The sequence below is a fragment of the Entelurus aequoreus genome, linkage group LG05 (genome assembly GCF_033978785.1).
Source record: "Entelurus aequoreus isolate RoL-2023_Sb linkage group LG05, RoL_Eaeq_v1.1, whole genome shotgun sequence".
In the NCBI taxonomy this organism is placed as follows: domain Eukaryota; kingdom Metazoa; phylum Chordata; class Actinopteri; order Syngnathiformes; family Syngnathidae; genus Entelurus; species Entelurus aequoreus.
In genome coordinates this window covers 75061633-75085707 of record NC_084735.1, presented here as the reverse complement: position 1 = coordinate 75085707, position 24075 = coordinate 75061633, and the positions used below count along the sequence as shown (strand labels likewise).

Genomic DNA, 24075 nt, shown 5'->3' with positions numbered 1-24075 from the left:
TCCACTATCTCCTTTCCGAAATTAATTCTGGGACATGATCCCTGGGGGACACCATTCACATATATCAAATAATTTGTTCACTAAACAGTCCAAGTGAAAAGGATTATAGTAAAATAAAGGAGTAATTTAATTAGTGGATAGCTGCTGCTTGGCAGCGTGCTGCTCGCCACACTCGACACTGTCTACCGCCTGGCAGCACTTTGGGGAGATCTTAAGTGAGTGACAACAATCTGCATGTTGACAACTACACTGCCAGTCTTTCCTCCCTTGATTTACACTCCACCACAGTCCGCTGACCCGACGGACACTTTAGTGCCTTTGGGGAGTCTGATTGGTTTGAAAAGATTTCCTTATGATAGATTAATAGAAGTCTTTGACGACAACCTAAAGCCCCTATTTGTCTAATTGATGCTAATTAGCTGGCGACAAGGCCATGGTTCCCCCAAATAGCAGCCACTCTTGAGAAAGGTGAGTAAGAAGTAACACCCTGGGTGAGTGGGGCCCCCGCTGCCTGCGGAATGTATGTTATTTCTGGAGGTGGCACCTTGCCCTTGAAGGCAGCACTGTCGCTTGTGACGTGCGTGTCCAAATAGCGTCACATCGACCGCGGACAAACTGTAACTGCATGGTTGTCGAGATGTCAATCTTCTAGGCCAGGGGTCGGCAACCCAAAATGTTTAAAGAGCCATATTAGACCACAAATACAAAAAAGTAATCTGTCTGAAGCCACAAAAAAAATCAAAATACTTATTTAGGTGTTGTAATGATGGCAACACATGATGTAAGTAGCTAATTAGCTGTATTAGCCTACTATCAAAATGCCTATGTGTCGCAGGCTGACGCAAATCTTCGTTGACAGAAATGTTGAAATATAATATTTATTTTATACATGTTTACAACATTGGAAAACACAAGTAAAACTTTAGGAGGGTGAGATAACTCCTAGAAATGACTGTCTTAGAATGGCCTAAGGCAGGGGTGTCCAAACTTTTTCCACTGAGGGCCGCACACGGAAAAATTAAAGCCTGCGGGGGCCATTTTGATAGTTTTCATTTTCAAATCATAACAAAATATATGGATTTTGGGGGTTTTTTTTACCTTTCGGGCTCCCGGGGACCATAAAGGGTCTAAGTCAGGGGTGTCAAACGTACGGCCCGAGGGCCGGATCAGGCCCGCGAACAGGTTTTATCCGGCCCGTGGGATGAGTTTGCTAGGTATATAAAATTAACCTGAAATTTTGGAATGAAAGAAACAGCTGTTCTAAATGTCTCCACTGGATGTCGCAATAGCAATTATTTGTATCTTTGTAGATGATGTTACATATGTACAAAATAAACCACATGTTAGTACATCAGTCGAGGAAAATGATCAAACTACATAAATAACATCCTGTAATTTGAATTTGATATTTTTTTTTAATCTTGATAGATTGAAAATGAACACCAATGAGTTGATGAACATTGATGAACATTATCACATAATTTATTCAGAAAATATAAATAACGACAAATAAAGATAGAATACCATTAGCCGCAACATGTAATTGTAAAAAAAACAACAACAAAAAACATTATGATTTGTACATTTTCAGAATGTGCTTGTTCTATTTTTAAACAAAGAAAACAATCTGAAGTTGTCTTTATTTTTAAGTTATTGTGCCGTGATTTTGCCAGTCCGGCCCACTTGGGAGTAGATTTTTCTCCATGTGGCCCCCCATCTAAAATGAGTTTGACACCCCTGGTCTAAGTCATTAAAATGTTAAAAACAAGTCAAATTATTTTTTGTTTTTTTTATTTAACGTTACAGTATATCAACTTTAGGTTGATATAAAATGAAAAAAAACAAAAAGGTTTTATGCCTTTTCTGTCAAGACAACTTTTTTTTTTATAATAAAACTGAAATATGCAGTATTTCCCCCACTGCCCAAAACATCATAATTAGAGCCTTAAAAACATCAATAATGCAAGACACCATTGATATTAATTCATTGTTATTTTTGAGTAATCACAGTGAAAAGATCAATAAAATCCCATTAAATATATTTAGGATACAAAAGGTGCCCCACTCAAAGTGATACATTTTTATTAGGTTTTTTTTACTTTCAACACTTAAGTTACGAGATCAACTTCAGATATATCTGTCAATTTTACGTTTGAACTATCATTTTGTTTGTTTTATGCTCTTTTGTCAAAGAAAACGTTGATGTTTTTGTATGGCAACCACACAATATATGCAATATTTTCCACATAAAACATTTTAAAGTGAAACATTTGAAATAATTGGAGCCTTGAATAGGTCAATAATTCATTATAACATTGATTTTTTATTTTTTTTAAGCAATGGCAAAAAAAGAAAAATAAAGATAGACAAAAGAAAAAAACAGCCTGCATGGCAGCTTTGTGTCAACATTGCAACTTGTTCTAGTTAGTGTTTATTTTTTATTTTTGCAATAGCATTTCCAGAATGTGTGGCGGGCTGGTAAACAATTAGCTGCGGGTCGCAAATGGCCCCCGGGCCGCACTTTGGACACCCCTGGCCTAAGGTATAGATGTGTTTGTCCAAGTTAAAGGAAATGGCAGGTTGTCTTCTTCTTTAAGGACATAAGTAAAATAAATTAAATATACAAACGAGGCATAATGATGAAATATGTACATACAGCCAGCCTAAATAGCATGTTAGCTCAAGCCCCCCTAAAATGTTCTTAAGCCCCCCTAAATAATTTGATGTTAAAAAAAAAAAAAAATCTATATTTTTTTTTAAAAATTTTTTTACAAATACATGCCGACATATTCATTATAAAGTGGCCCGAATATGAGTTTAAATAAATAATCATATAACCTGTCATTACTCACTCAGTTTCACCTCACTTCATAGCGTAAGGTAGAGATCCCCTTTAGTGCGTCGGTATCCAATCCATTCCACTTGTTCATATAGAAAATGCCCACATCACTCAAAATCCAATCCGCATTTTTTCTGCGACCTTGCTTGCGGTCCTTGGACTTGTTCATATAGAAAATGCCCACATCACTCAAAATCCAGTCCGCATTTTCTCTGCGACCTTGCTTGCGGTCCTGCAGGTGTACGAAGCACATTAACACACAGCACTGCAGAACAAGAACCTTGTGTCTGCAATTGTAAATAATTTATTTTTGAAGTTTTGTGTTTCTTGTAGAATCTATATAAAGTAATATACATTAGCCTATTGTTAAAATAATGAAAGAAACATAATTAAATATATTTGTTTTATTGTATTGTTACATTAATAGCTGTTGTATTATTATAGGATGGCTTGTTAAACATTTCATAGGATTTTCAGAGGGTGGAAAAACCAAGACATTTAATATAAAATGTAAAATGAATAAATACATAAAAATAAAAAAAATGGTTAAAAGCCATCGTCCCAGGGAGCATTTAATTTCGTCCGGTGCATTTTTTTTTACCGTCCCCGGGACTACATTAATCTCAAACCCTGGAAATTGCATTTTATTGTTTGCATTATTTGTTTCAGCATTGTACTTTGAAGATGGTCCCTCAGCTCTTTGACAGCTTTGGCTCTTTTTCAGATCAGCAGATGGACTCTAAGTCTTTCTTATTTACAGTATATATAAAAGTTTGTAATTTCTATTCAGACTTCCATATATATTTAATTTCCTTAACGGCTTGCCATAATATATATATATATATAAATATATTATATACAGGCCAAATTATCCCGATCCAGATATTACCTTTAATTCAAGTAATTAAGTAATATTTCCAGGGCTTGAATTTACAACCATTTTAGTCACATATGTGCTCAAAATGTAATCTGTGCAAATTCAAAATATTTGGGAACAAACAATTATTGTATTGTGAGCGAAAGTGGTGGCGTTAGCCTCTATGTTGTGAAGTAATAACATAGAGGCTAATGCCATGACTTTCATTGTGTCTCAGTGTATCTTGAAGGATCATGCAAAGTCATTGTTTCTTGTTGATGCTGTAAACAAAATGTCACTGTGCAAACCCATGTTTGTTGTTGTACTGAACACACATTGAAAATAAACCCACTGAAATAATAATAATAACAATGATTATTTTTTAAGTCTTTGTTAGCCGTTTGTGAAGTTTTGTGCTTGTGCGCTACGTTCGCTTGCATCCTGTGCAACTCCTGGGGGCTAAGCCCCCCCTGTCCTTAAAAGCTAGTGACACCTCTGCCTAATGACCTATTTTCCCTGAAGGGGCCATCATAGTTTCACATTCTCTTCTCGCCTCTCTGAAGGCTACACGCCTATGCTCAATGGGGGGTAGTAAACAAGACGGCGGCCTCGAGGAAGCTGTGCAGAGCCTTCTAGCAAAAGAGAGATCGTGTGAAGGGCTTTAAAGACTATGTATAGCTTTGAAAACAGAGAAGCTGCAATAAGTGTTGCAGGAGTCTGGGGAGCCTATGGCCAGAGCTTTGAATACCAGGAGGATTCACGGCGGACTTACTAGCTGCAAACATCCGACGCCCTTGTCCCGCGTTGGACGTGGACTTGAACTTCTTTTCTGTGGATAAATGAAGCAGGAGCGCCGATAACGGGCGTGTAACCGAGGAACATTTCACATCTTGTGAGGTAGGGTTTAGGGGTTAACAGGGTTAGGGGTTACCATAATATACTTTTACAAATACATACGCCCTCTTGACTCCACTTGTGTGTTTAAAGGTTGCTATTTTTTTTTGCTCCGTTTCCATCGAGCAATACGATTCAGTTGAGTATGGTTTGGGTCTGGTCAACATTGATCAGGCGTGATGGTGATAACTACAAAACCCAAAACCAGTGAAGTTGGCACGTTGTGTAAATCGCAAATAAAAACAGAATATAATGGTTTGCAAATCCTTTTCAACTTATATTCAGTTGAATAGACTGCAAAGACAAGATATTTAAGGTTCGAACTGAGAAACTTTTTTTTTGCAAATAATCATTAACTTAGAATTTAATGGCAGCAACACATTGCAAAAAGTTGGCACAGGGGCATTTTACCACTGTGTTACATGACCTTTCCTTTTAACAACACTCAGTAAACATTTTGGAACTGAGGAGACCAATTTTTGAAGCTTTTCAGGTGGAATTATTTCCCATTCATGCTCGATGTACAGCTTAAAGGCCTACTGAAACCCACTACTACCGACCACGCAGTCTGATAGTTTATATATCAATGATGAAATCTTAACATTGCAACACATGCCAATACGGCCGGGTTAACTTATAAAGTGCAATTTTAAATTTCCCGCCACACTTCCGGTTGAAAAAGCCTTCGGAGGATGACGTATGCGCGTGACGTAGCCCGGGGAACAGAGGTATGCCTTCCCCATTGAATACAATACAAAAAAGCTCTGTTTTCATTTCATAATTCCACAGTATTCTGGACATCTGTGTTGGTGAATCTTTTGCAATTTGTTTAATGAACAATGGAGGCTGCAAAGAAGAACGTTGTAGGTGGGATCGGTCACGGTGTATAGCGGCTGGCTGTAGCAACACAACAAGGATTACTCACTTGGATAGCAGACGCGCTAGCCGATGCTAACCGCCCACCGGCCACCGCACGGATGATCGGGTGAAGTCCTTCGTCGCGCCGTTGATCGCTGGAACGCAGGTGAGCACGGGTGTTGATGAGCTGGGCAGATGAGGGCTGGCTGGCGTAGGTGGAGCGCTAATGTTTTTATCATAGCTCTGTGAGGTCCGGTTGCTAAGTTGATAAGTCAGCCTTAGCGTCGTTAGCAACAGCATTGTTAAGCTTTGCCAGGCTGAGATCTATTAACTGTGTAGTTACATGTACATGGTTTAATAGTATTGTTGATCTTCTGTCTATCCTTCCAGTCAGGGATTTATTTCTTTTGTTTCTATCTGCATTTGAGACAGATGCTATCACGTTAGCTCATGCTAAAGAGCTTCGTCGATGTATTGTCGTGGAGATAAAAGGCACTGAATGTCCATTTCGCTTTCTCTACTCTCATTTTCAATATGATATAGTATCCGAGGTGGTTTAAAATACAAATCCGTGATCCACAATAGAAAAAGGAGAGAGTGTGGAATCCAATGAGCCAGCTTGTACCTAAGTTACGGTCAGAGCGAAAAAAAAATATGTATTTCACTGCATTCTAGTCCGTCACTCTAACGTTCCTCGTCCACGAATCTTTCATCCTCGCTCAAATTAATGGGGTAATGGTCCGAATAGCTCTAGCTGCGTTGAAAACAATAGGAAAATATGAGGGAGTGAACAACTGACAACGTCATCACGCTACTTCCGGTAGGGGCAAGGTTTTTTTTTATCAGAGACCAAAAGTTGCGAACTTTATCGACGTTGTTCTATACTAAATCCTTTCAGCAAAAATATGGCAATATCGCAAAATGATCAAGTATGACACATAGAATGGATCTGCTATCCCCGTTTAAATTTTTAAAAATTCATTTCAGTAGGCCTTTAAGTTGTTCAACAGTTGTGGTATTTTAGGCTTCATATTGTGCCAAACATTTTTTCAATGGGAGACAGGTCTGGACTACAGGCAGGCCAGTCTAGTACCAGAACTATTTTACTATGAAGCCACGCTGTTGTAACACGTGGCTTGGCACTGTCTTGCTGAAATAAGCAGGGGCGTCCATGATAACGTTGCTTGGATGGCAACATATGTTGCTCCAAAACCTGTATGTACCTTTCAGCATTAATGGTGCCTTCACAGATGTGTAAGTTACCCATGCCTTGGGCACTAATACACCCCCATACCATCACAGATGCTGGCTTTTGAACTTGGCGCCTATAACAGTCCGGATGGTTCTTTTCCTCTTTGGTCCGGAGGACACAACGTCCACAGTTTCCGAAAGCAATTTGAAATGTGGACTCGTCAGACCACAGAACACTTTTACACTTTGTATCAGTCCATCTTAGATGAGCTCGGGCCCAACGAAGCCGGCGGCGTTTCTGGGTGTTGTTGATAAATGGCTTTCGCTTTGCTTAGTAGAGTTTTAACTTGCACTGACATATGTGGCAACAAACTGTAGTTACTGACAGTGGTTTTCTGAAGTGTTCCTGAGCCCAGGTGATGATATCCTTTACACACTGATGTTGCTTTTTCATGCAGTACCGCCTGAGGGATCGAACGTTTTCGGCATTGCTGCTTACGTGCAGGGATTTTGTCCAGATTCCGTCAACCTTTTGATGATATTACGGACCGTAGATGGTGAAATCCCTAAATTCCTTGCAATAGCTGGTTGAGAAATGTTGTTCTTAAACTGTTCGACAATTTGCTCACGCATATGTTGACAAAGTGGTGACCCTCGCCCCATCCTTGTTTGTGAATGACTGAGCTTTTCATGGAAGCTGCTTTTATACCCAATCATGGCACCCGCCTGTTCCCAGTTAGCCTGTTCACCTGTGGGATGTTCCAAATAAGTGTTTGATGAGCATACGCAGTCTTTTTTGGCACTTGTGCCAGCTTTTTTGAAACAAGTTGCAGGCATCAAATTCCAAATGAGCTAATATTTGCAAAAAAAATAACAAAGTTTACCAGTTAGAACGTTAAATATCTTGTCTTGCAGTCTATTCAATTGAATGCGATTTACACAATGTGCCAACTTCACTGGTTTTGGGTTTTGTACATAATTCATCTGACAAATTCAGTAATACCAAACTGATTTGAACCATACCCCTTGGCGGGAAGAAGTCTTTGAAGTACAATCAAGGTGCAACCATGCATAATGTGCTGACCTGATCTGTCACCTGTCCAGGTATAAGCAGCTCTTTTTGGAGGTAAAGTAGGGCTACCCAAACCAAAATCCGCACCATGGGCAGGAAGGAAGAGGAATTTGGTTACTTGTTAGGTATTTCTCCATGGATGTTGTTTAGTCATTTTTCACTCCCTGTTCAGCTATAAATCAACACAGTCTTTTTTTCTGGTAGACAACAATGCAGCCAACACAGAAGTTCATACAAAGACCGGTAGCACAGACCAATGCAGCCAACACAGCTCCACGGAGACGCACAAGTCGGTATGTAGGTTTTTCTTAATGTTGGTGTTACTGATTTTCACTGTATGCCTGCCTTCTTCACTGGTCTATCTTAACCTCATCCTGTGAGACCAGGGGCCGTATTTATCAAGCGTCTTAGAGTGCCATTTTACACTTAAGTCCTGAGAATTTGCGAAATTTAGTCCTACTCTCAAACTTAAGAATAAAAGCTATTTATCAACTTTCTTAAGTCTAAGAATCACTCCTACTCTCCACAATATTTAAGAGACTTTCAGAGGTGTCTTAAGTGGTTAGGAGTTGCCAGCGGGGGATGGCACTGAGGCGAGAGAGACGTGCGTGAACGTTCAGGGAGCGGAAGGATGTCCTGGCTTTGTTTGATGACGAGCAGCTGATCAAACGGTATCGTTCGGACAGAGCGGGTGTTATTTTTGTCACAGATTTAATAAGGGGCGTCATCTCATCAGCAACATCACGCAACAGTGTCTCCTCCTCTCGCCAGTTTGGTTTTCTTTTCGATTCCATGTTGATTTCTGCATGTGGCTGCAGTGGGCTAGTATATATAGAGCCACCCACACCAGTTTAAAATTAGTTGCCTAAGTAATGAATTGGAAAGAAAAGGAAACATTTATTTTTGATTCATTGCCAATATTGTTTGTTTATTTTGTATTATTTTGTAGTTTATTGTCAAAATATACACTCCCATTGTCCACTTAAATATTTCTAAGATATTTCTTTATTCTTAGATAAGGGATTCCCTTCCGTGATTGCTCATTTCTATGGACACAGAAATGACGTCACCTAAAATTCCGTTTACGGCACATAGTAATGTCGTAATTCAGCTCTGAGTGTGACACTTAAGATTCAGGGGCCGTACTTATCAAGCTTCTTAGAATTACTTCTAAGAAGTCTGCTAAGAGTTGACTTAAGAGTAAATAAATTCTTCGCTGAAAGCTGCACTTAAAAGTTAGTTATCAAGCGTCTTACTCACACTTTCAGCGAAGTGTAGGACTGAATCTTAAGTGTCACTCAGAGCTGAATTACGACATTACTATGAGCCGTAAACGGAATTTTAGGTGACGTAATTTCTGTGTCCATAGAAATGAGCAATCACGGAAGAGAATCCCTTGTCTAAGAATAAAGAAATATCTTAGAAATATTTAAGTGGACAATGGGAGTGTATATTTTGACAATAAACTACAAAATAATACAAAACAAACAAACAATATTGGCAATGAATCAAAAATAAATGTTTCCTTTTTGTTGCACCTTTCCTGCTTCCTGCTCCCAGACCGTAGTCGAAGAGCGCAGGGGAGACACTTCTCCAGGATGTATGCTCGGGGCAACACCCTTCACTTTACCCGGCAGTGGGTCTCCACAGCGGACGACTTTAGAGTAAATGATGAGTCCGGCGATTAGTTGCAAATCTTGCTTTATTGATTGCTTGCACACAGCCAATCCAACACAAAACAAACTAGTCCCCGCTCGCACTCACAATACCGCTCCCTCTCTTCTCTCGCCCACACACTCACTGACGTCACTCACCTCACATGCTGTAACCTAGCTACTACTAGCTACTAGCTAGCTACTCTCATAACATTTTCTTTCCAATTCATTAATTAGGCAACTAATTTGAAACTGGTGTGGGTGGCTCTATATACACTAGTCCACTGCAGCCACATGCAGAAATCAACAAGGAATCGAAAATTATTAAATCTGTGACAAAAATAATACCTGCTCTGTCTAAACGATACCGTTTGATCAGCTGCTCGTCATCAAACAAAGATGAACGTTCGCGCACGTCTCTCACCTCAGTACCATCCCCTGCTGGCAACTCCTAACCACTTAAGACACCTCTGAAGGTCTCTTAAATATCGTGGAGAGTAGGAGGGATTCTTAGACTTAAGAACGTTGATAAAAAGCTTTTATTCTTAAGTTTGAGAGTAGGACTAAATTTCGCAAATTTTCAGGACTTAAGTGTAAAATGGCACTCTAAGAAGCTTGATAAGTACGGCCCCAGACCTACACTTCGCTGAAAGTGTGAGTAAGACGCTTCATATCTAACTTTTAAGTGCAGCTTTCAGCGAAGAATTTCTTTACTCATAAGTCAACTCTTAGCAGACTTCTTAGGAGTAATTCTAAGAAGCTTGATAAATACGGCCCCAGGTCTTCTTAGTCTAGATCTTCCTCATCTTCCAAACACCTACCTTGGCAGAACCAGATAAAAACATGAAACTAATTTTGGTTGGAAAAAGACTTTGAAAGCATCACCCCTTTAATACATGGTACACAGAACATTGCACTAAAAATGAGCCAGAAATAATAAGGTTTGGGTGATTGATAGAACGCCGCTCGGATGGTTAGCACTTTCCCCTTTGGTTCCAGCTCGAGTCAACTTACCTTGGTAGCGATGACGACGAGGTTCGAAGAAGTCAAGCTGGTCAGAGCTGCGACTATGGAGAAGAAGAGGGTCACCTGGTCTACCACATTGGCCTCCTGCTTGAGGAACGCTGTATGTGACGTTTTTGGTCTTTGGACAAATGAACCCAAATTGTGGAGCCAACAGTCCTGTCACTAATTGTGTGTTTGTTCCCAGATGAGGTGGTCTCTACACTGGGAGCAGGTGCCTTTGGAAAGGTTGTGGAATGTTTTGATCGTGACAAGTAAGCTATGTTTTTGGTACAAATGGTAAATAAGGGGCTTTACCTCTTTGGTTGTTGGTGAATCCCAGATGAAACAAATGAGGCCCGGTTCTAAACAAGAGTTCTAGTTTCCTTTTGTGTGTGAGGCACTACTAGGTATGTAACGGTGTGATACATTCATATCACGGTTCATTATTATCACAATATTGTTGAATGTGCTCAACAATGTGTCTTGTATTCATGTTAGTATTTAAGCCAGCTACTTCTCCAGGAAATGAGCAGTATTGCCACAAATATTTCAAAGTGCGGTAATCAGATACGGTTCTGTAATAGTTGAAATTTGAAATGGTAATAATTGTTACATCCTTCGTGCAACACACAATAGAAGGTTCCATAAAGGTCTTTCAGGCTACAGGATCCTGTTTGGACCCTCCACTATGATTTAGTAGCCCCTTAGGTTTTTAGCTAACAATAAGCAGGTGCAAATATTGACTAAATCTACCGTAATTTCCGAACTATAAGCCGCAACCATTTTCCCAGTCCTTGTACCATGCGGCTAACCTAGGAGTTCTTAACCTTTTTGACATCGAGGCACAACTTTTCCACTACAGAGGAGCCCGGGGCCACCTAAATATTACCACTAAATTTGTAATCTTACGCTTGAATTTGATCGTATTCAATAATTGTATCTAATTTACACACAGTTTAACAGTATAAACCTTGTCAAATGATACGAAACCATGTGTTAAACACTAAGATCAATATTTTATTCAACACATACATCTTAGGCTAAGGTCAGTATGGTCAATAAGTAGCAACCAAATATACTGCATAAGGGATTTCGCAGTCCTAAAATAATTGAATTAGTAATAAGGGACAAGCGGTAGAAAATGGATGGATGGATGGATAGTAATAATATTAATAATATATACGCTTCTTAATTAAACTGTCAGAAAATTGAAGTGCAAATGAAAAGACCGCTTCACCACTTTAGTCATAATTTTTGCGCTTAAGAAACTTCTCTATGACTTAAAGGCCTCTGAAATGAATTTTTTTTATTTAAACGGGGATAGCAGATCCATTCTATGTGTCATACTTGATCATTTTGCGATATTGCCATATTTTTGCTGAAAGGATTTAGTATAGAACGTCGATAAAGTTCGCAACTTTTGGTCTCTGATAAAAAAAAACCTTGCCCCTACCGGAAGTAGCGTGACGTTGTCAGTTGTTCACTCCCTCATATTTTCCTGTTGTTTTCAACGCAGCTAGAGCTATTCGGACCGAGAAAGCGACGCTTACCCCATTAATTTGAGCGAGGATGAAAGATTCGTGGACGAGGAACGTTAGAGTGACAGACTAGAATGCAGTGAAATACATATTTTTTTTCGCTCTGACCGTAACTTAGGTACAAGCTGGCTCATTGGATTCCACACTCTCTCCTTTTTCTATTGTGGATCACGGATTTGTATTTTAAAGCACCTCGGATACTATATCCTCTTGAAAATGAGAGTCGAGAACCCGAAATGGACATTCACAGTGCCTTTTATCTCCACGACAATACATCGACGAAGCTCTTTAGCATGAGCTAACGTGATAGCATCTGTCTCAAATGCAGATAGAAACAAAATAAATAAATCCCTGACTGAAAGGATAGACAGAAGATCAACAATACTATTAAACCATGTACATGTAACTACACTGTTAATAGATCTCAGCCTGGCAAAGCTTAACAATGCTGTTGCTAACGACGCTAAGGCTGACTTAGCAACTTAGCAACCGGACCTCACAGAGCTATGATAAAAACATTAGCGCTCCACCTCCGCCAGCCAGCCCTCATCTGCTCTGCTCATCAACACCCGTGCTCACCTGCGTTCCAGCGATCGACGGCGCGACGAAGGACTTCACCCGATCATCCATGCGGTGGCCGGTGGGCGGCTAGCATCGGCTAGCGCGTCTGCTATCCAAGTGAGTAGTCCTTGCTGTGTTGCTACAGCCAGCCGCTATACACCGATCCCACCTACAACGTTCTTCTTTGCAGCCTCCGTTGTTAATTAAACAAATTGCAAAAGATTCACCAACACAGAAGTCCAGAATACTGTGGAATTATGAAATGAAAACAGAGCTTTTTTGTATTGTATTCAATGGGGAAGGCATACCTCGGTTCCCCGGGCTACGTCACGTGCATACGTCATCCTCAGAAGGCTTTTTCAACCGGAAGTGTGGCGGGAAATTTAAAATTGCACTTTATAAGTTAACCCGGCCGTATTGGCATGTGTTGAAATGTTAAGATTTCATCATTGATATATAAACTATCAGACTGCGTGGTCGGTAGTAGTGGGTTTCAGTAGGCCTTTAAGGGCCACACTTCTGTGTCATTACTGCTACAAGTGGTGGAAAAGTGTATTACAACTGAGTGCCGCTGCGGCCCATACGGACCACAACTGAAAAAACAATAATTTTTTGGCACCCCTCTAGGGGGCGCTCACGGCCCAACAATGGACCGGCCCTATGATTAGGAAACATTGGCTTATACCAGGGGTGTCAAACTCATTTTAGATCGGGGGCCACATATAGAAAAACCTACTCCGAAGTGGGCCAGACTGGTAAAATCACGGCACGATAACTTAAAAATAAAAACAACTTCAGATTGTTGTTTTTTTGTTTAAAAATTAATGTTGTTGTTTTTTTACACTTACGTGTTGCAGTTAAAACTATTCTATCTTTATTTGACGTTATTTATACTTTCTGAATAAATGATGTGATAATGTTCATCAGTCAACTTATTTGTGTTCATTTTCAATCTATCAAGACAAAAAAAATAATATCAAAATCAAATTACAGGATGTTATTTATGTAGTTTGCTCATTTTCCTCGACGGTGCACTAACATGTGGTTTATTTTTTTTACATATGTAGCATAATCTACAAAGAATTGCTATTGCGACATCTGGTGGACACATTTAGAACAGCGGTTTCTTTCATTCAAAAATTGTGGCTCATTCTTATACTTAGCAAACTCATCCCGCGGGCCGGGTAATACCTGTTCACGGGCCTGATCCGGCCCGTGGGCCATACATTTGACATCCCCTGGCTTATACAATAATGACGCTAAGTGATGGATTGTTTCCGGGTTCACGAGCTTTATGCCACAAATAAATGTAGCTCCGTCATATCAGACCATCGAAATTGCTGAACTGGTCACACTCCATTATGAGTGGGAGGCTTGGATGACTAGCGGCGAGAAATCATTCACACAAACTGTTCGAATGTGCAAAACAATTTTTGCCCAAGTCTGGTAGTGGATCCTGAGAGCGTGGCGCAGTGTCAAAAAAATCCATTACCACCAACGGGTATCGAAAGGTTGGACTGCTGCATGTTAAAGAAGACGGCACAAGCTCAGAAGCGAATTGGCCTTGAGACGAAAGTGAAAGTGAAATGGAGGCTGAGAAAATGTCGGACGAAGCAATTCTGAGTCTGTTCAAGGACACCAGTGAAGACAACTTAAGGAGTTTCAATGCGCAGGAAGAGGAGGAGGATGAAGATAGTGCTCAGTGACTTTTCCGGTAGACTACTTTTCTTAAATTTGTGAAATAAACAAAAGCGCCTGTGTAAATATTTCATGTTTCAATGTGTACACCTGTGACTTATAAACGTATGCAGCCTATATACAGTACAGGCCAAAAGTTTGGACACACCTTCTCATTCAATGCGTTTTCTTTATTTTCATGACTATTTACATTGTAGATTGTCACTGAAGGCATCAAAACTATGAATGAACACATGTGGAGATATGTTTTTAACAAAAAAGGTGAAATAACTGAACACATGTTTTGTATTCTAGTTTCTTCAAAATAGCCACCCCTTGCTCTGATTACTGCTTTGCACACTCTTGGCATTCTCTGGATGAGCTTCAAGAGGTAGTCACCTGAAATGGTTTTCACTTCACAGGTGTCAAAGTTTTGATGCCTTCAGTGACAATCTACAATGTAAATCAGGGGTCACCAACCTTTTTGAAACCAAGGGCTACTTCTTGGGTACTGATTAATGCGAAGGGCTACCAGTTAGATACACACTTAAATAAATTGCCAGAAGTAGCCAATTTGCTCAATTTACCTTTAACTCTGTTATTATTAATAATTAATGATATTTATCTTTGTGGAAACACTGATCATCTTAATGATTTCTCACAATAAATATATATAGAAACAGATAAATATCAATATGCAACACTTTATTTTTATATTTTCTCTAAGTGCACATTTTTCAAATTGAACATTTTCAAATGATCACTTCTAAGACAGTCTTGTGAAATCACAATATCCCATTTTAACTAGCTAGCCACTAACATTTTTTAACAAATCATGAATTACTTTGCACCATGTTTGTACAAATAATAACTCATGTAAAATACAAAAGTAAACTCTCAAATTTTTAAATCATGTCACACTTTGAACTGGACACCAAATCTGTTTTCTGTTTCTTTGTCAGTTAGTGGGAAGCCTGGCATTGCATGCTGTTAACTAGTGTGCTGTACTCTGGTGTGTAACTTGACACTGCAACTCTGAGTGAGTCTTGCAGATGTGCATCAGTGAGGCGTGTTCTGTGTTTGTTCTTGATGAAGTTCATGTCAGAAAAGGCTGATTCACAAAGATAAGATTTTTCCTCATTGTTTGCGGAACATTCTTAATCTTTTGGACATATTTTCACAGCAATCTGACCTTAAGCTTAATTATGATAAATGTAAAATGTTAAGGATCGGAAATCTAAAGGGAACGTCCTTTCGAATGGAATGCAAAGTGCCTGTTTTGTGGACAGATGGACCAGTTAACATACTTGGTGTTGTTGTCCCAGAAAATCTGGAAGATCTAGGCTCAGTAAATTATGATAATCGACTAAGAAAGCTGGACAAATTTTTTTTTTTTTAGAACAGGCCCGCGGGCGACTCATCTGGTCCTTACGGGCGACCTGGTTCCCGCGGGCACCGCGTTGGTGACCCCTGATGTAAATAGTCATGAAAATAAAGAAAACGCATTGAAATGAGAAGGTGTGTCCAAACTTTTGGCCTGTACTGTATGTACAAAATAAAATGAGGAAAAAAATGTAAGTAGGTGCGGCTTATTTTTAGGTGCACTATATTGTAAATTGTGGAGGGGGGCATGGCCTGCGGGACTTCAGCTAAGCAGGGTGTGCCAGGATTGGCCTCAATCACCTGTCGCTCTGTTATAAGCAGCAGCCAGGAGGAGAGACGTGGTGGAGTGGGAGTTGGAGTGAGAGCGAGAGTGGAACAGAGACGAACAGACAATTGCTGAAAAGCAACAGAAAGACTTTATTTGGAAAAATAAAACTTCATTGTGAATCTGAACTGGGCTCTCATGTCGGTGTGTGGTGGTCCAGAGAACCCACTAGGGGGCAACCTCCACATCCATAAATTATGATTCAAGGATCCATTCTTGCAGCATCTGCAATGTTTTTTTTTTTTCTATCACAGAGGCCTGCGTGCAGCAGTGAAGATTGTGCGGAAGTTCGAAAGCTTCCGTGAAGTGGCAAAGTCCGAGATCACAGTCCTGAAAGAGATCAACATGTTGGACGACGACAACAGATTGTAAGAACAACTTCGGAAGAGATAAAAATCTGTGATGTTTTCTTTGATAATAATTCTCTTGGCGTATGCCAGCGCCTGTGTCCGGATGCTGGAATGGTTCGAGCACCAAGGCCACGTGTGTATGGTGTTTGAACTGCTGGGCCTCAGCACCTATGAGGTCCTTTGCCAGACTGACTTCCTGCCGTACAGCGTGGACCAGATCCGAGACATGGCCTTCCAGATCTTTAAAGCCGTCAGCTGTGTGTGAGGAGTGTTTTGTCAGAAATTGGGACAGCCTGGAAGGAACTAGATGTTGATTTTTTTTGGTTACAGTCCTGCATCGTAATAAGTTGACCCACACTGACCTAAAACCAGAGAACATCCTCTTTGTGTGCTCTGACTACAACCTGGAGTACAACAACGACACGGTAAAGGTCTTTCGCTGCCCAGTATGATAGTAAAGCCTGACGTCTTTACTGCATTTGTGCGCATCAGAAACGTGACGAAAGGAGGATGAGGAGTCTGGACGTTAAGGTGGTGGATTTCGGAACCGCCACGTTCGACCATGAACACCATCAATCGCTGGTGTCGACTCGCCACTATCGAGCTCCGGAGATCATACTAGGTAAACAGATGCACACAAACATTTATGCTTAATAATTCATCTTATGATAATACATGTTGTGTTTTGTGGTCAGATCTCGGCTGGAATCAGTCATGTGATGTTTGGAGTTTGGCCTGCGTTCTCATGGAGTACTATCTTGGACAGACACTCTTCCCGGTACCATATCCTACACCAGACCTAGGCAAATTAAGGCCCGTGGGCCGCATGCGGCCCGTTGAGCTCTTCAATCTGGCCTGCCGGACATTCCTAAGTATTTGTTTTTAGATCTTTAAGATCGAAACTGTAGCTGCTCTATTATTATGTGCAGTGGTGTTTTCAATTGACCGTAAGTCTTGAACTATACAAAGTATTTCAATGGTTGGAATCTGCGCTTTTGCATGATATACTAGTTACTATGGTAATCTAATTAGTTACTATGGTAATCTAAATAGTTACTATGGTAATTTAAGTCACAGCAGCTCAGACGAGGCACCAAGCAGTGTGGGTGGGGAACGTTTCCAGAGCGGCCAGCCTGAAATGCGGGTGTCAAAGACAGACGTGGAAGGAGATTTTTACAGCAAAGTTCTAAAGCTTAGTGATATATCAGATGTATCAGATTCTAGTTGGGGTTTTTTTTATTTACCCTTCGCGTTCATATTTCGCTGGGTTTGTTGCATTTTTGTTGCGTTTCCCTTGTTTGTAAAATATGTCAATCAAGAGGGAGTGTGAAGTTCATATTTGGTCAATATTCAGTGTTTTATCGGTCATAGTTAGTATTGTAAATCCCAAATTCTTTATTTTCATGTACATTCTGGATGTCTCATTCTATGAAAACAATTTAAAATTCCCTTCCATTTTTTAAGGCGGTCTGTCATAACGTTTTTAGCATTTTATTTTGAGGTTTTTGTATTAGTGTTCCTAAAAATCAGATATACCGACCCCCAGACACATTTTTTTCTCTAAATTTGGCGCCCGGGTCAAAATAATTGCCCAAGCCTGTCCTACACGTTATCACTCCTATTGTAAAACTTCCTCAATTTGCTGGTGTTTTTCATCCAGATTGTCCCAGAGATGGTAACGCTCGCCGCATCTTTTGTGCTCTTTGTTTCAGACCCACGACAGTAAAGAACATCTAGCCATGATGGAGAAAATCATAGGACCAATCCCTCCGCACCTGCTGAAACTCACCAGGTCACACAAATGTTTTTAATCCTTGCGTAGGAACAGTTTAAGAACATTTGAATATGATAACTGCAAATCAATTTGTAGCTTGTGCATCACTTGAAACACAGGGGGGAAAAAACATACACATAAATGACAGCGTCATCAATATACAGCTAAGTCCAAGTCCCTTTTCAATCAATCATCAATCAAACTTTATTTATAAAGCACTTTTCATGCATAAAAGAAACGCAAACACGGTTTTAGGGTACCAAATACGGTTGTAGGGTACCAAACACTGCTTTAGGGTACCAAATACGGTTGTAGGGTACCAAATACGGTTGTAGGGTACCAAACACGGCTTTAGGGTACCAAATACAGTTGTAGGGTAACAAACACAGAGTTCTAGGGTAACAATCAAAAACACTGTTGTAGGGTACTAAACACACATGTAGTTGTAGTGTAGCAAACACGACTTTCGGGTACCAAACACAGACTTGTAAGGTAACAATCAAAAAATGCTGTTGTAGGGTACTAAACACACATGCAGTTATAGGATACCAAATACGGTTTTAGGGTACCAAACGCTGCTTTGGGGTACCAAATGCAGTTGTAGGGTACCAAACAGGGCTTTAGGGTACCAAATACAGTTGTAGGGTACCAAACACTGCTTTAGGGTACCAAATGCAGTTGTAGGGTACCAAACACAGACTTGTAGGGTAACAATCAAAAACACTGTTGTAGGGTACTAAACACACTTGTAGTTGTAGTGTAGCAAACACGGCTTTCGGGTAACAAACACAGACTTGTAAGGTAACAATCAAAAAACGCTGTTGTAGGGTACTAAACACACATGTAGTTATAGGATACCAAACACGGTTGTAGTGTACCAAATATCGTTGTAGGGTACCAAACACTGCTTTAGGGTACCAAATACAGTTGTAGGGTACCAAACGCGGCTTTAGGGTATCAAATACATATGTAGGGTACCAAACACAGAGTTGTAGGGTAACAATAAAAATAAAAAAAACACAAAGTTAATAAAAATACTTCGGTGACCCAAATCCCCCATTATCACATAGATATGCACGACCACAGATACCAAACACAAATACAAACACACACAACATACACACACATGCAACTATATGGACCAATGATTGCATGGCTGAGTACAGAGGAGACATGTGAGTAAACACTATATCACAGGAGCCATCTGCACCAGGAGGCCTGGCCCTAACCAATCTGGCGCCCGACGCAAGATTTTAGGTGGCGCCCCCCCCCCCCCCCCCCCCCCCCCCCCCCACGTCGGCAGTGAAGTGTATATACTCACAAGAAACCGAATAGCTTTGTCTTTGACCTTTTTTTTTTACTTAAAGAAAGCAAATTAACATATTATATGAGAATGTTATGTTATGATTATCTTTAACCGAATCACAGCAGTGCTCAAATTAAAAAACAGCATTCCCTCTCATGTGATATTGCTTAATTAACATTAATGATGTGCACTTTAACAACTAGGCTTACAACTATACCTAATATATAAAGTGGTGGAAAAGTGACTATTACCTGCAGGGCAAACATTAGCTAACCAGAAGGCAATAACAATATAAACAAAAAACACCTGCTTAAAAGATCTAATACAAATGTCCCTGAGGAATGTAAGGTGGGAGTACTGTAATTAACTAACGTTACATTATTATTTTCCATAACAATTTAGCCCCCTGCACAATATTAACCCGACGTTAAAACAGAACTAGCTATTTATTGATTAGCAATTGCCGAATCATGTAACATTAGCTTAATGCTAAAAAGCCAGGTTACTATCACATTCTGTAACAGACAAATAATTTAATGTAGGCTAACGTTACCTACCTGCTACCTCTGTCTTTTTCTCGTTTCTCCTCCTCTTCTTTTCTATTTTTTCTTCCCTGGGCACCTGACAGTTTTGGCCGTTTTGACATCTTGTGTTGATTTTTTGATGTGGTAAGAGTCATGATACGGGAAGGGAGGGGGCGCACCGTGCGGGGGAATGGGGGAGGGCGTAATGTTGTAACAAATAATATTTCTATTAAATAGGCTTTACTTTGCATTTTAATTAACGTGGGCTTATTTTTTGTATTTAGAAATAATAGTACCAACTTTTTTTTTTTTTTTCCTCCAACATTTGTGGCACTGGCTTGGCACCCCCTGATGGACGGCGCCCTTAGCATTTGCCTATACGGCCTATGCCACGGGCCGGCCCTGGCCACCAGGACGCTGACACAAAAGCGCCCCCAAAAGCACGGCCGATAACCCCTTAGGCAGATGGCTCATCTGAGGAACGTTGGAAAATAAAAATAATAAAACTTGTAAAATAGTAAGAACCATGAATAGCGATAAAGAATAAAATACAAGTAAGACATATGAAGATTAATAAAAATAAAATGAATATACAATAAATAAATAATAAACAAATATAACTAAATAAGATCTTGCATAACTAATAGGATAAAAAGTAAAATACAAATGACTTCAATAAAATAATATCAGGTAAAAGCGAAATCAAAAAGGTGGGTCTTAAGCCTGCTCTTAAAAACATTGTTTGTGATATAGAAACTAAAAAGGGCACAGAACAGATCCTTGGCCACAAACCTGCAAACAGATTTGTGGCCTTTTGAATTGAAATAACTTCCACCGCTACTTTAGATGCATATTGGGTCTTGACGTTATTGTAATGGCGGCCCCGAATGAATAACCTGTAGCATATATATAGGCTACTTTCTTTTAGGGACACGCTCATGCAGAGCCGCAACAAATTACAGGCATTTTTTAAAAACCTCCTCGTTGGAAATGTTTTAAAGTTTGCGTCTTCATCTTCATGCAAAAGAGCATCCAAAAATAAATAGAAGGCTTTAAATCAGTGGTTCTTAATCTTGTTGGAGGTACCGAACCCCACCAGTTTCATATGCGCATTCACCGAACCCTTCTTTAGTAATAAAAAAAAATTCAAATTCAAGACAAAGTTATATGTTTTTGGTAACACTTTAGTATGGGGAACATATTCTAAGTAACAAAGACTTAATTTAGAGTTATTAGGACACTAGGGGAACATATTCTAAGTAATAAAGACTTAATTTAAAGTTATTTGGTTAGGGTTAGAGGGTTAGGGTTATAATAAGGCCATGCCGAATAAGGCATTATTAAGTACTTAATAATGACTGGTTAAGAGTCAATATGTTACTAATTTGCATGTTAATAAGCAACTAATTAATGGTGAATATGGTTTTGGTAACACTTTAGTATGGGGAACATATTCTAAGTAACAAAGACTTAATTTAGAGTTATTAGGACACTAGGGGAACATATTCTAAGTAATAAAGACTTAATTTAAAGTTATTTGGTTAGGGTTAGAGGGTTAGGGTTATAATAAGGCCATGCCGAATAAGGCATTATTAAGTACTTAATAATGACTGGTTAAGAGTCAATATGTTACTAATTTGCATGTTAATAAGCAACTAATTAATGGTGAATATGGTTTTGGTAACACTTTAGTATGGGGAACATATTCTAAGTAACAAAGACTTAATTTAGAGTTATTAGGACACTAGGGGAACATATTCTAAGTAATAAAGACTTAATTTAAAGTTATTTGGTTAGGGTTAGAGGGTTAGGGTTATAATAAGGCCATGCCGAATAAGGCATTATTAAGTACTTAATAATGACTGGTTAAGAGTCAATATGTTACTAATTTGCATGTTAATAAGCAACTAATTAATGGTGAATATGGTTTTGGTAACACTTTAGTATGGGGAACATATTCTAAGTAACAAAGACTTAATTTAGAGTTATTAGGACACTAGGGGAACATATTCTAAGTAATAAAGACTTAATTTAAAGTTATTTGGTTAGGGTTAGAGGGTTAGGGTTATAATAAGGCCATGCCGAATAAGGCATTATTAAGTACTTAATAATGACTGGTTAAGAGCCAATATGTTACTAATTTGCATGTTAATAAGCAACTAATTAATGGTGAATATGTTCTCCATACTAAAGTGTTACCATGTTTTTTAACTGCTGCATAAAATGAACCGTGGAATGAACATCACCTTGTTCAAACAACAAAACCAACACAGTGCATAAACTCACAACAAATTACACACCTGCAAACCAGTCAGCTGTTGCCGTATCCGTAATACGCCGATAGGGAGAAGTTTGTATTTACACGATGAGTCGGGTGTGTTTTGACCTCAGCCGAACCCCTGAGGCCGACTCACCGAACCCCTAGGGTTCGATCGAACCCAGGTTAAGAACCACTGCTTTAAATGGAAATGCAAGCCTTATGGTCGCGAATGAATACATGACGACCAAAGTACTACAGTGGAATGTCAGATGCTAAGATGCCATCTTTTTGTTGTACCCATGTTTGTGTGTGTTACTGTGTTCAGTAAACAACACTACGTACACAACCAGCGACTGGACTTCGACGAGAGCAGCCCCTCTGGCGAATACGTCAGGAAACACTGCAAACCTCTTAAGGTACGCGTTGGTCCACTCGGGGCCCGGGCATTCATCATCAGCCGCAGCAACAGGAAGTGGAAGAGTGCGTCTTGTCCCTCAACAGCACTTGCAGAGGAAGAGCGAGGGCGAGCGGCAGCTGTTCGACCTGCTCGGCTGCATGCTGGAGTACGACGTGAGCAGGCGCATCACCCTGGAGGAGGCGCTGTGGCACCCCTTCTTCAGCCCCATGAGGACGCAGAAGAAGAAGCGAAGCTAACGCACGCACAGAAACCCGGTCCACATCTACCTCAACCTGCCGCGTCTCAATATCCATTTATTGCACCTGGGGATAGGCTGAATGGCAACACTAAATTGTCCCTAGTGTGTGAGTGTGAATGTTGTCTGTGTGTGTTGGCCCTGCTGGGATAGGTTCTGGCGACCCCGAGAGGGACAAGCGGTAGAAAATGGATGGATGATGTTATTAGCATTCCTGTCACTTACTGACATCAGGTCGTCACATTTAGCATGCAGAAAAATTGAAAGACGCTTTATTAAAAAACAATCCAATGTAGGTAAATATATGATGGAATAATAAATAATCTAAAATATTATTGATTATAATATTACTTACTAATCATTAACTGATCATATTAATTCATATGAATAAAATGTAATTATTCCGTAAAAGAAAAAAAAACAGCCTACATTTAATGTGTGGCGCGACTACGAATTTTGATACCAAGTGAATACAAGGCCAGTATTGCTGATATTGATACCTTTTTTTCCTGATATCATTGAAGGATTTTGTGATTTTTGCCTTTGTTTTGTTGATCATCAATAAAATCACAATAAAACATTATGGGCAAACAAAAAAAATGAAAGTGTATTATATCAACGCACTTTGTGAACATGTGATATCACAATATCAACAACATAATACAAAATGTATCCCTTCTATGTACATACAGTTAATTGAGCAAGACATAAAGTTGATAGTGCAAAACCAAGTACCAAAGCAAAAACTATTGGTTCTCATTCCAAACTTTCGGAATTTTAGCCCCAAAGAGCTTCTATTTCCAAAAACTTATTTCCAGAGTTTGTAAACAATATGAAAATATTGACAACATATTCAAACAACACAACAAAAAAAACAAATATGAAAATTAACTGAAAAATATATGTCATCATGCAAGTGTAATCCGATAAAGATACTACTTTACTATTATACATATTTGCATTGATCTACCCACCTCTAGCCACCATTGCCTTTTTTTTCAGTGTGGCCTTAATCCTGCAAAATAATATTACAAGTTGTGTTTAATTGTTTTTTGTGGGCCACAAATGATCGCACTTTGAACACCCTGCATAATGGTAAAAACCTGCAAAACAAAGAGAAAGTATTTTTTGGGTTTTCTGTTTTGTTATTCTTGTTAATAATGGTGAATAAATTAGTTCATTTTGCTTTATCAAACTAATAGGGTCATTTTATGTGTGCTATATGCATATTTATTATAATATAATAGTGCTTAGAAAGAAGAAGAATTATGAGAAATGCTTCCAACCTTATTGAAAATAAGATATTCTTCATCTCAGTATGTAAATAATGACTGAATTAATTAATTACATATTA

General features: G+C 39.4%; 1 protein-coding gene across 1 annotated transcript; it reads left to right on the top strand.

The window, feature by feature from the left end:
• Positions 1–4413: 4413 nt before the first annotated feature.
• Positions 4414–24075, top strand: LOC133649855 (dual specificity protein kinase CLK1-like). Its single transcript, XM_062046533.1, has 13 exons — positions 4414–4592; positions 7743–7835; positions 7915–8003; positions 10365–10491; positions 10576–10642; positions 16109–16222; positions 16295–16461; positions 16535–16629; positions 16697–16826; positions 16900–16982; positions 17917–17996; positions 22394–22484; positions 22570–24075. The coding sequence occupies exons 2-13, from the start codon at positions 7799–7801 to the stop codon at positions 22720–22722; spliced, it is 1233 nt and encodes a 410-aa protein (XP_061902517.1). The 5' UTR covers positions 4414–4592; positions 7743–7798; the 3' UTR covers positions 22723–24075.